The 12,805-nt window shown below is 46.2% G+C and overlaps 1 protein-coding gene across 1 annotated transcript in view; it reads right to left on the bottom strand.

Annotated features, from left to right (window-relative positions):
* Window positions 1-200: 200 nt before the first annotated feature.
* The window catches only part of LOC140373435 (uncharacterized), a 46,549-nt gene continuing 33,944 nt past the window's right edge, over window positions 201-12,805 (bottom strand). The window contains exons 13-16 of the mRNA XM_072459903.1: window positions 11,677-11,858; window positions 8,336-8,511; window positions 8,114-8,253; window positions 201-399 (exon numbers count right to left, since the gene is read on the bottom strand). Coding sequence (XP_072316004.1) covers window positions 297-399; window positions 8,114-8,253; window positions 8,336-8,511; window positions 11,677-11,858 — 601 coding nt within the window. The 3' untranslated portion in view covers window positions 201-296. The remainder of the gene's footprint in view (window positions 400-8,113; window positions 8,254-8,335; window positions 8,512-11,676; window positions 11,859-12,805) is intronic.

Consider the following 12,805-nt stretch of genomic DNA (forward strand, 5'->3'; position numbering starts at 1 on the left):
GGGTGTGGTCAGAAGTGGGTGTGGTCAGCAGTGAGTGTGGTCAGCAGTGGGTGTGGTCAGCAGTGGGTGTGGTCAGCAGTGAGTGTGGTCAGCAGTGGGTGTGGTCAGCAGTGAGTGTGGTCAGCAGTGAGTGTGGTCAGAAGTGGGTGTGGTCAGCAGTGAGTGTGGTCAGATGTGGGTGTGGTCAGCAGTGGGTGTGGTCAGCAGTGAGTGTGGTCAGCAGTGGGTGTGGTCAGAAGTGGGTGTGGTCAGAAGTGGGTGTGGTCAGCGGAGAGTGTGGTCAGCAGTGGGTGTGGTCAGCAGTGGGTGTGGTCAGCAGTGGGTGTGGTCAGCAGTGGGTGTGGTCGTGTCACCAGCAGTGTCACTCTGTCTCCTGACGACTGGATCAGCTCCTTCCCACTGAAAAACACAGTATTTTATATTTAATACATTACAGAAGCACAGGGCAAATCTGGACCTTAGAATATAGTTTGAGAATGGGCTTGCTCTATATTTGAACTAGTGGACTAGCGGCGGGTCCGTGCGGGGGAGCACGGCGCGCCGTGGCCTGTGCAGAGGGCGGGGCGGGCGTCGCCAGCGCGGCTGGTGCAGAAAAGTTGGAAAAGCTGTTTTGCTGCAAGACGCGGCGCAGCAAATGATCAAGAGATTTGGCTCTAGTGACGTGCTGCGCACTGACCGGAAGAACGACCAACACAAACCCACATGAGGTTTCGACCAATCACAGAAGACGTGAGATTCTCACTGAGACAAAAGGGCGTGTCCTGCTCCTGTCACTCTGACATGTCTGAGGTCTAAACTCAGGCAACTGACAATTACAGGTTTTGACAAGAAACATGAGTTTCTCTCTCTCTCGTCCTCTTGAGACCATCTCAATGTGGTCCTCTCACAGTTTGGGTTGAATGGGATTTTTGTCTTTTGAGGGGGGGAGGGAGTCCAGAGAGACGATTTTTTTTTTAGCTTCAACCTATTTTGAGAAGATCCCTTAGAAAGTTAGAAGGAACATTTGGCCCCTCCCACACAGAAGAATCCCTAAAAACTCCTGTCCTATCAGCAGCTCTGTGTGAGGCCCAAACCACAGACTATTCACATCTAATAGAAGTCAACAAAAGTAACACTACAGTTTTTTTCAGCGCTGTAACCATGGTAACACACTGTCACAGCAGTAGAGCCCTCACTCCCAGCTTCTCTCAGCTCTGATGATTTCCTCCTATTTTTTAACAATAAAATAAAAACAATCAGAGATAAATGAGATGAAATGACTCCCACTTTTCGCCCTGAACTAGCCCAAGCTGTAAATCTAACGTCCCATATAAATCCACTTGTGTCCTAGACCCCATTCCAAGCTCCTCAAAGACATTCTCCCCCTAATTATAGACTCTTTTCTGAATATAATAAATACTTCAGTAGAAAGTGCTTATGTTCCACGTCCTTCAAACATGACGTCATTAAACCTCTTCTGAAAAAGACTCATCTAGATCCCGACCTATTGTTAAACTACAGACCTATTTATAATCTTCCCTTCGTCTCTAAAATCCTTGAAAAAAGTTGTTGTAAAACAGCTTTGTCGCCCACCACAGCAGGGTCCAGAGCCCACCACAGCAGGGTCCAGAGCCCACCACTGCAGGGTCCAGAGCCCACCACAGCAGGGTCCAGAGCCCACCACAGCAGGGTTCAGAGCCCACCACAGCAGGGTTCAGAGCCCACCACAGCCGGGTCCAGAGCCCACCACAGCAGTGTTCAGAGCCCACCACAGCAGGGTTCAGAGCCCACCACAGCAGGGTTCAGAGCCCACCACAGCAGGGTTCAGAGCCCACCACAGCAGGGTTCAGAGCCCACCACAGCAGGGTTCAGAGCCCACCACAACAGGGTCCAGAGCCCACCACTGCAGGGTTCAGAGCCCACCACAACAGGGTCCAGAGCCCACCACAGCAGGGTTCAGAGCCCACCACAGCAGGGTTCAGAGCCCACCACAGCACTGAAACTGCACTAGTTAAAGTCACAAATGATGTGTTATCAGCTGCAGATGATGGACTGGTCTCAATCCTAGTTCTGACCTCAGCGTTTGACCATCAACCACAACATTCTACTGCAGAGGTTAGAATGTACAGACCTCAGGGGTCGGTACTGGGTCCAGTTCTGTTTACTCTTTACATGCTGCCGTTAGGTCACATGATCAGGTCACATGGCATTAACTTCCACTGCTCTGCAGACGACACTCAGCTGTATTTATCAATGAACCTGATCAGAGCGATCAAGTAGACAGACTTAGAGCTCGTGTGAAGGAGATAAAAACCTGGAGGACACTTAATGATCTGCTTCTTAACCCTGAAAAAAACGAGGTCATTGTGCTGGAGGTCATTGTGCTGGAGGTCATTGTGCTGGAGGTCATTGTGCTGGAGGTCATTGTGTTGGAGGTCATTGCGCTGGAGGTCATTGTGCTGGTCCTAAACATCTACGAGACGCTTTATCTGAGCAGATAGTCACACTGGACAATGTCAGTGTAGCCTCCAGTTCTACTGTAAGAAACCTCAGAGTCTGATTGGACCAGGAGCTCTCATTTAAAGCTCATATAAATCAAGCCTGTAAAACAGACTATTTCCGTCTGCGTAATAAAGATCAAATCAGAAGAATTCTGCCTAAAAGTGAAGCTGAAACGTCTCCTGCATTTGTAACGTCTCGATTCTCCTGTAACTCCTGCTCACAGCTGGTCCTAAAAGCTCCATAAAAAGCTTTAACTTGTCCAAAATGCAGCAGCAAGATTATAACAGGACCTAAAAGAAGAGAGCACATTACGCCGGTGCTGGAGTCGCTTCACTGGCTCCTGTACATTTTAGAATCACTGTGATAAAATGTGAATATATGATTATATTTCTGATGTATTTTATCTGCATAATAGTGATATTTTATCTGCATCATTAGTCTAAGAGAAGAACGGGTGTGTGACAAACTGCATTTGTGAAGGGGTCGTAAAGATGGGCTAAAGGATGTTTACCCGAGGGGGGGTGACAGCCCAGAGAAGTCTGGGTAATGTTTACCCAAGGCTTGATCTCTACGGAAAAATATCAAGTGCCTTGATGTGAGGCTGACCAATGAGAAATGTGACCCGCCTATTCCAGAATATCTAATAAAACCAACCAGCATGGGAAAAAACAGGGTGAGACGCAGGGGTGAGACGCAGGAGGGTCAGCCAGGCTCCTTACAACGGCCTGGCTGACACAGTCCCCGCGTTTTCTCCCATGCATGCCACACAAATGTCTGATGTTTCTGTGTCGTTTCATATTCTAAGTTGAATTGTGTTCTCTATGTGTTAAGGAATAGCATCTGGTGTATGTCTCATTTCCTGACATTTTCTGGTCCTATCGAGCCTGACGACCAGCTGCCCTTCGCGGAGATTGTCGGGTGAATCGGTGAAGTCTGTGCACAGCTAAAGGAAGTCCACTTTTCCCGTGGCCGCCCATCGCACCTCATTCTCCGCGAGGAGAGCGCGTCGTTTGAAAGCAGCAGGAGAACACAGGCGACAAAGAAGGTTAGACAAAAACATTGTGTGTGAAAGAGTTAGCCATGAAACGTTTTTATGCATAGGCTTTATGCAGGAGTGTAGTTACTTGCATAAAGAGGAGTTTAATATTTCTCATTGACAAAAAATACAGGAGTTTAATATTTCTCAGTCAAAAATACAGGAGTTTAATATTTACTCATTAAAAAAGAAAAATATTGGTTGGCTTTGTGTAGATACACACATAAGGGAGTTTAAATTGCTCACCACGAGTTAAGTTTCTCACCGAAAGAAAGTTATGAAGCCTCATGCCGAGTTGTTACTGACATAAAGATGTGTGAATGTAAGCTGTGCACGAGCGAAGGAAGTAAGGGAGAGAAAGTGTGAATGTGTGAATGAGGATTAATAAGTGATTAACTAACAAGTGTGAATCACAATTAATCATACAAGGGTCACAAGGTGTTATTCTGAGAGATCTAAAATTTGCAGTCACGGGTGAATCTTAAACACCACGTTTATGTCCGGAGGAATCTAATAAGGAATTTTCTCTAGAAGCTTGACATTGACCGTGACTGTAAAGCAAGTAGCATTTCTCTCAGACGACCGAGACCACATAATGCCAGAATGATCACCCCAAACTGTAAAAAGACAAAGGAAAAGTCATAAGAGGATTTTGGAGGGAGACTTCCAGTGTGCTCAGATGACGTGGCAGAGAGGGGGAGATAATGGGGGTCAACAAGGCAGGAGAGGGGAAAGCAGTTCAGAGGACGCTCTGAACTGATGAAATAAGTAAAACTAAACTCAGCTGGTTTTAAATTTTAGTATTTCAACAAATTTAAGGGTTTTTGTTTTGATTGACAACAATCAATTATAAAGATTGTATTAAACTTGATAAGAGATGAAGATTATTTCAGATCTTTATAGATGGCCAATTTTTTGGGGAATGTGATCACAGACAGGACACTTCCTGTCCCCGACATAGAAGACAAAAGTTGTGTTTTTACGGTATCGTGTTTTTTGTGTGCACCAAACAAAGCCACGTTTTGTTTTGTTTTATTTTTGGACTTGACAAAATTATCTTTTTGGACTTATTATGTAACCATAATGCATGACTAGATGAAAGTACAGGACGAAAAGACAGAAGTGTTTTTAAATTTAGAATCAAATGCAGGCACAGGCCTGGAAGTGATAATGTGGGCAAATGGGTGACGACTGATGTTTTTGGACATAGGAGTAGAATGAGTAGTAAGTAAAGTGATAGTAAAAGTTATATCAGTAACTTATTTATTTGTATTATCATGAGGAAACCTCGTATTGCATGTAGACGTGAGTGAGGGAATAAGTTAAATAGTGACGTCCAATGCCCTCCCAGGAAAGACATGACTGTGTGTCATTAACTAAGGCAATTGATGCAAAAGTGGACGGAGCCACACCGTGTCGTCCGCTCACCGACCATTGGAGGGACAAGAACATGGGTGCTCTCATGGGAAAGTGAGAGAAATGTCTGGACAACACAGTGGCAGATCCATAACATCGCAGACGCAGGACTTCGTTTGTATGAGTTTTGTCCAGAGTCTACGGTAGAGTACGATACTCTGCTACGATGAACGAGAGCCAGAGGCTACGGTGCGCAGAGTACCATACTCTGCGAAAAAGAATCAACAGTTATCATCATCACAGCGATGACGGTAATATGGGTGCTGAACACCTGAATTATGCACGGGACAATTGGGACAATCGGTACAATCGATCAACATACACAGACCTGGAATAGAGGGAAGAAAATAAGTGATCAACTTGAAAGGTTATGAAATGTGTAATGTGAAATGTATAATGTACAATTGACATGACAGTAGCTGAAGAAACACAATGGCATATTGTTGCCACTATTGTTTGCACTAACTAAGAGAGCTTTTTTATCTGCTACAACATAACTACATGTAATGTTAATAAGATTATGAATTGAGATGGGAAATGTACCAGTTCATATGTGTCATAGGTGTGACCGAAGCGAGCAGCGGGAGGAGGTTTCTTAAGAAACCAAGAGAGGACGTATGGTGGTGTGGGGACACAGTGCTGAGAAAGCACTTGGAGGCAAAGGGTGTAGGACGATGTGCCTATGTATCCCTTTTGTGATCAGCATCACCCAGAACCATACCGCAGGGTCAAGGTCGAGAGGTTAGTGGACAGTCTGGTCCCAGTAGCACCTGATACTACGTATTTGATTCTATTGGGGTGTCCAGAGAGGTCCCTGACGAGTCAAAGTGACTGACCAGAGAGCAGCGGGTTTAAGGGCTTTCCGCTTGTACTTCTATATTTCCCATCACACCGCACCAAATTATAGACAAGATAAATTGTCTGTTTGTCAAATTACAGAGATTAACCAATCTGACTCAAAATTTAGGACAGTAATGCTGTAGAAATGTTGTGGGCCGAGAGAAAAGAATTTTGTTCAATGTTGAGAAATGTGCATCACTTTTTGTGTGTAAAAGTGTCATTTTAACACCAATATGAAAGACATGTTGAAAACTGAAAAGAATAATGTGTTTGGCATATGAGACAGTAGACTAATGCTTTGATAAACAGGAGGGAAATGTGATAAAATGTGAATATATGATTATATTTCTGTGATGTATTTTATCTGCATAATAGTGATATTTTATCTGCATCATTTGTCTAAGAGAAGAACGGGTGTGTGACAAACTGCATTTGTGAAGGGGTCGTAAAGATGGGCTAAAGGATGTTTACCCGAGGGGGGGTGACAGCCCAGAGGAGTCTGGGTAATGTTTACCCAAGGCTTGATCTCTACGGAAAAATATCAAGTGCCTTGATGTGAGGCTGACCAATGAGAAATGTGACCCGCCTATTCCAGAATATCTAATAAAACCAACCAGCATGGGAAAAAACAGGGTGAGACGCAGGGGTGAGATGCAGGAGGGTCAGCCAGGCTCCTTACAACGGCCTGGCTGACACAGTCCCCGCGTTTTCTCCCATGCATGCCACACAAATGTCTGACATTTCTGTGTCGTTTCATATTCTAAGTTGAATTGTGTTCTCTATGTGTTACGGAATAGCATCTGGTGTATGTCTCATTTCTTGACAATCACATTTAAACTCCTCCTACTGATTTACAAAACCATAAATGACATGGCCCCTCCCACCTCAAAGATGCTATAGAATCCAATCAGAGCTCTTCACTCTCAAATGCTGGCCTTCTGGTGGTGCCAAGAGTCTCTAAAAGCACAGTAGGAGGTAGAGCCTTCTGGTGGTCCCAAGAGTCTCTAAAAGCACAGTAGGAGGTAGAGCTCCTGTCCATGTTAAAGAGGCGACACAGTCTCTTCATTTAAGTCCAGGCTTAAACGTTCCTCTTTGAAATGACTTATGGTCAGACCAGTTAGGAACAGAAATATGAAGCTACAGTTTCAGCTCCGCTGCCCTAGGAGCAACTCTAGGGGAAGTATGGCAGCTTGAGCACTATCCTCTCATAAAGACTACTTATTCATAAAACCATATTTAATATTTAATTTCACTTGCAAACTTTTCATTGCTTTTTCTTCTTCTTCTCTCACTTCCTGCCGGGAGTGGAACAGACACATCAATGACCTGTGGATCCAGATGATCCTCTCCTGGAGAAACGGTCTCTACCCCATAGAACGGTTCTTCATCTGCCTGGAAGAACTGGTTCTCCTCCTGAAGAACTGGTTCTCCTCCTGAAGAACTGGTTCTCCTCCTGAAGGACTGGTTCTCCTCCTGAAGAACTGGTTCTCCTCCTGAAGGACTGGTTCTCCTCCTGAAGAACTGGTTCTCCTCCTGAAGGACTGGTTCTCCTCCTGAAGAACTGGTTCTCCTCCTGAGTGGCTCCAGCTCCACTGTCTCTCTCGCGTCCTCCTGTCCATCTGTGGGAGTCAGATCTCTCCTTCACTCTGGAACTCCTCCAGGTTTCTACTTTTTCCCAAGAAGGTTTTTCGTAGTTTTTCTTGGCCTAGTAGGAGGGTCTAAGGACAGAGGACTCTGGGACATTTGTCTAAGGACAGAGGACCCTGGGACATCGCCCCTCGTCCCTATGAACATTGGTTAATCCGTTCTTCACTTTTGCACGTTAATAAATTGAATTGAATTATGAGCGATAAAATACTATATTATTACATGCAGGCAGCAAGCAGCAGTCTCATTTTCGAACATTTAAAAAAATATAAACTAAATTGATGTTTCTCTTATGATTATGGAACCAAATACAGTATCAGACGTTTCCATACTGCAAATAGAGATTGAAACGTTATCAACACTAGTCCTGATTGTTGTGTAGATTAATTCCATTCCAACATCCTCCACATTCTATTATGTCGAGAATGTACAGGGTAACACACATATAAAACCCTCTGCACGTAAATTAAATACATATTACATTAAGTGATTTATTCAAGAAGCAGCCATCGAACTATAAAACTTTAGTGTAGATGTGTAAAAAAAAATCTACTGTGTGTGGCAATTGTCAGATCAGCCTTAAAAAAGAGGTCTTCACCTCAATGGTTCTTACCTGGTTAAATAAAGGTAAATAAAATAAATTGAAATGATGGACGTGAATGTGTCCAACTTGTCCGGCTGTCCCTTACTGACCCCTGGTAGTCCATTCCCAGCAGACTGACTCCGTTGACGGCCAGGATCCTGTCTCCTGGGGCCAGCTTCTCAGTCCGAGCGGCCGGGGAGTCTGGGAGCACGGCGCTGATGAAGAGGCCATTCGCCTGCACCGCTGTGTCCTGAAACGTACAGACCACTTTAGACATACAGAATGTGAAATATCAGTTGTAGCATAAATAGTACAACAATAAAATACGTCACCCATGTGTGGACAAGAGCCAGCCCGATGCCCATCTCTCCTCGCTCCAGATCCAGGCTGAAAACCTTCTCCTCCTTCTCGTGTTCCTCCTTTTCCTCCTTCAGCTGCACTGGAGCTGCTTTTTTCAGACTGGAGTCGTCAGCATTGACCACAGCCAGACGCTGACACACGGACACACCTACAACAAACACCAAGGGACAAAGTCAGTCTTTTTGAGTTTTCTGTCACATGAGAAATGTTTCTTTGAAGCTTAAGTATCTGATTTTCAAACAAAAAAAAAGGTTAGGTACCCCAACAAAATCAAGAAGTTGTGTTTAGAGTCCAGATATTTGGTAGCATATCTGCGGTAAATATCACTCACAGTTGTACACCAGTAAAAGAAGTTTGCCAAGAAAAAAAAAATAGAAAATAATATCTATGTCATCAACACACATTTTAATGCCAATTACAATTTTGGTCAGTGGATAATTTACACAAAAACAGTTTAGCGGATGGGTGTGCACTGGGCTTTACAGTCATTTAACTAAATTAAGTGACCACAATAACTAACTATTGTGTAAATTAGACGAGTGTTGGTCTTTGTTTATTATATAGTTCATTAGCAAGGACCACGCCACCACACACTGTGCAAAGAACAGCTATTTATTCATGTAGGATGGACGCAGATGATCCATGGCTGCTGGGACAAGAGACTCAGGGTGGGGCTCCGTGTCGTTGATCAGCTCAGCCAATTCAAGACCACCACATGTGTTAAGGATGAGTGAGCACTACAGACTCCACTGAGGTTGTGCCTGAAGTAGTCCGATAGGACCAGCAACGGAGGGCTGCATTTGACCAATGCCCATTGCTTTTCGAGTGTGAGTAATAAGGTCCTTTAAACCTGGGATTAATGGATGGGTCGAATTAGCTCGAATTTGGAGGGAATTACAAACACTCAAGAAGGCGAGCAAGAACATGCACACAATTGGTAGGTTGAGCATGAGAGATGTAACCTGTGCGGAGTGTAGTATGTATGCAGCGTTTGAGAAGGTTAGATGTTAGAGGCAGACTTTGGGCTTGCATAAACCCTTTCCATAACAACGATGCTGTTGTTTCGCAAGGAGTGAGTGGTTAACAAAAGTGCAGATGCTAAGGACATTGAAGGAGGTCATTGGGAGCCGATAGCTCTGAAGAATGGGGAGAGGAGTTGCTTGAGTTGCTTTGATTACGTCAGAAACGCGGATCAAGGAAGTGCAGATTACTCTCAATAAACCGTTACTATGGCCAAAGTGTCACTCAAAAAAGTATTTTAACAGTCACACAACAGTTTTGAGAATAAGTACCTCCTCTGCACTGCAATGAGGAGCAGCGGCATGAACGCTCGTTCATGTGGTCCATCAAAAATCTCCCGTTACCCAACCCTAAGTTTTAGATCCAATGGCGTAGGGTTCTGGGTGAACGAGGAGTAGAAGGCGAGCGAGGTGGAGAGCAGGAATACCACTGATGATGGAGGAGTTGAGGGCGGCCGCAGGTACATGCCCTGGAGGTAGAGGTCAGCAGGGGTCGTTGAGGCAAATCCACATGTGCTTTGTGGATCTGGAGAAGGCTTTCGACCGTGTCCCTCGGGGTGTTCTTTGGGGAGTGCTCCGGGAGTACGGGGTCCGGGGCCCTTTGCTCAGGGCTGTCCGGTCCCTGTATGACCGGAGCAGGAGCTGTGTTCATTGCCGACAGTAAGTCAGACCTGTTCCCAGTGCGTGTGGGACTCCTCACGGCTGCCCTTTGTCACCGGTTCTGTTCATTGTTTTCATGGACAGAATTTCTAGGCGCAGTCAGGGGTCGGAGGGTGTGGTCAGGGTTGTGTCCGGTTTGGGGACCACAGGATCTCATCTCTGCTGTTTGACGATGACGATGTTTTCCTGCAGCTGCACTGGGACGGTTTGCAGCCGAGTGTGAAGCGTCTGGGATGAGAATCAGCTCCAAATCCGAGGCCATGGTTCTCAACTGGAAAAAGCCTTGACCTCTCCAGGTGGGTGGGGAGTCCTTGCCCCAAGTGGAGGAGTTCAAGTATTTAGGTCTTGTTCACGAGTGAGGGAAGGATGGAGCGCCGTAGCGACTGCTTGGTGCAGCATGTTGAGTGAGGTGGTCGCTGTTTTGGACGGTTCTGGTGAAGAAGGAGCTGAGTCGCTCAATCTACATTTTTTCTCTCACCAAAGGTAATGACCAAAAGGACAAGATTGCAGATACAAGCGGTTGAAATAAGTTTCCTCCGCCGGGTGGCTGGGCGCTCTCTTAGATAGGGTGGGGAGCTCAGTCACATGGGGAGGAGCTCGGCGTAGAGCTCAGGTGGCTCGGGCATCTGTTCCGGATGCTCCTGGACGCCCCAGAATCCCTGAGTCCCTGCTTAGATTGCTGCCCAGCGACCCCGCCCTGGATAAGTGGAAGAAGGTGGCTGGGTGGATAGGTAGGCACGCGCAGTTGGGGAATCCTCTGGCTCACAGGACACTGGAATCATCAACGCTCAGCAGATCCCCAAAAATTCCGTCTTCTGGGGTGATACTAGAGCTTGTGACATTAACTAACAGACTTTTGTAGCCTGTCTCTCTGTCTTTCGACAGATCAAGATCAACCGGTGACTGAGGCGTGAAGGCTGATTTATAGTCCTCCCTCAAATCCACGCTGACCTGCCCGACCCACACAGCAGCCAATTACAAAGCACATGGAAGCACATGGACAAAGAGCCGCAAGCTTTGTTATTGGCCGGAGTTTGTGTCGGGCAGGTCAGCTCAGGTCAGATTAGACGGAGGACAATAAATCAGCCTTTAGCAATAGAGGTGTGAAGACTGTGGAGGTGTGGTCCTGCTCACAAACACAATTGTTTGGTAACAGTTATGGAATCTGATCTGAACATTTTGTGTTTGGGTTCTTACCTCATATCGTATGATGCACTTTAGCCTTTAAAGCAATGAATGAATTATTTGGTTTGAAATGAAACTTTCTGAGCTGTTTTTTAATTTTTTGGAGGAAGATTTTCACTATAAACAAAAATCCGATGAACATTGTTTGTGCTTGGAAATGTGGTCCAGTTTGAATTTTTAATGTGCGTAAATGTTTTTATGATGTGAGCTGCAGTTCACTTTAGCCCAGGTCACCTTGAATTTTGTTATTTTTTATATTTAGATATTTAGATATTTTATACATCTCTTTTTTTAACTAAAGTGAGTAAGTAAATAAACCAATCAGAAAGCTCTCAAAGTCAGCCATTTGTTAAATCGCAATTTCACTATAAACATGTACAATTATACATTCTAAAACGATGCACCGCCCTCTACTGGCCAATCAACCATCCAACATACGTTCAAATAACCTTTTAGGACGTCTCCGTTAGATGTCCATGGTTTAGTTTCATTCAGTTGTGGTGATGGGTTCTGACGCGCCGTGTGAGGCGTGTTCTGAGTGTGAGGCGTGTTGTGGGGCGTGTTGTGAGGCGTGTTGTGAGGCGTGTTGTGAGGCGTGTTGTGAGGCATGTTGTGAGGCATGTTGTGAGTGTGAGGCGTGTTGTGAGGCGTGTTGTGAGGCGTGTTGTGAGAGTGAGGCGTGTTGTGAGGCGTGTTGTGAGAGTGAGGCGTGTTGTGAGGCGTGTTGTGAGGCGTGTTGTGAGAGTGAGGCGTGTTGTGAGTGTGAGGCGTGTTGTGAGGCGTGTTGTGAGGCGTGTTGTGAGGCGTGTTGTGAGAGTGAGGCGTGTTGTGAGTGTGAGGCGTGTTGTGAGGCGTGTTGTGAGGCGTGTTGTGAGGCGTGTTGTGAGTGTGAGGCGTGTTGTGAGGCGTGTTGTGAGTGTGAGGCGTGTTGTGAGTGTGAGGCGTGTTGTGAGGCGTGTTGTGAGTGTGAGGCGTGTTGTGAGTGTGAGGCGTGTTGTGAGGTGTGTTGTGAGTTTGAAGCGTGTTGTGAGTGTGAGGCGTGTTCTGAGTGTAAGGCCTGTTGTGAGTGGGAGGCGTGTTGAGGGGAGTGTGAAGCATGTTGGGAGGCGTGTTGGGAAGCGTGTTGGGTGGCGTGTTGGGAAGCGTGTTGGGAGGCGTGTTGGGAAGCTTGTTGGGAGGCATGTTGGGAAGCTTTTTGGGAAGCGTGTTGGGAGGCGTGTTGGGAAGTGTGTTGGGAGCCATGTTGGGAAGCATGTGAAGCGAGTTGGGAAGCGTGTTGGGAGGTGTGTTGGGAAGCGTGTAAAGCGTGTTGGGAAGCGTGTTGGGAGGCGTGTAAAGCGTGTTGGGAAGCGTGTTGGGAGGCGTGTTGGGAAGCGTGTAAAGCGTGTTGGGAAGCGTGTTGGGAGGCGTGTTGGGAAGCGTGTTGGGAGGCGTGTTGGGAAGCGTGTAAAGCGTGTTGGGAGGCGTGTTGGGAAGCGTGTTGGGAGGCGTGTTGGGAAGCTTGTTGGGAAGCGTGTTGGGTGGCGTGTTGGGAAGCGTGTTGGGAGGCGTGTTGGGAAGCTTGTTGGGAAGCGTGTT

Source organism: Eucyclogobius newberryi, unplaced genomic scaffold (assembly GCF_026437365.1).
Source record: "Eucyclogobius newberryi isolate DKJ021-1_F unplaced genomic scaffold, fEucNew1.0.hap1 SCAF_292, whole genome shotgun sequence".
Classification (NCBI taxonomy): domain Eukaryota; kingdom Metazoa; phylum Chordata; class Actinopteri; order Gobiiformes; family Gobiidae; genus Eucyclogobius; species Eucyclogobius newberryi.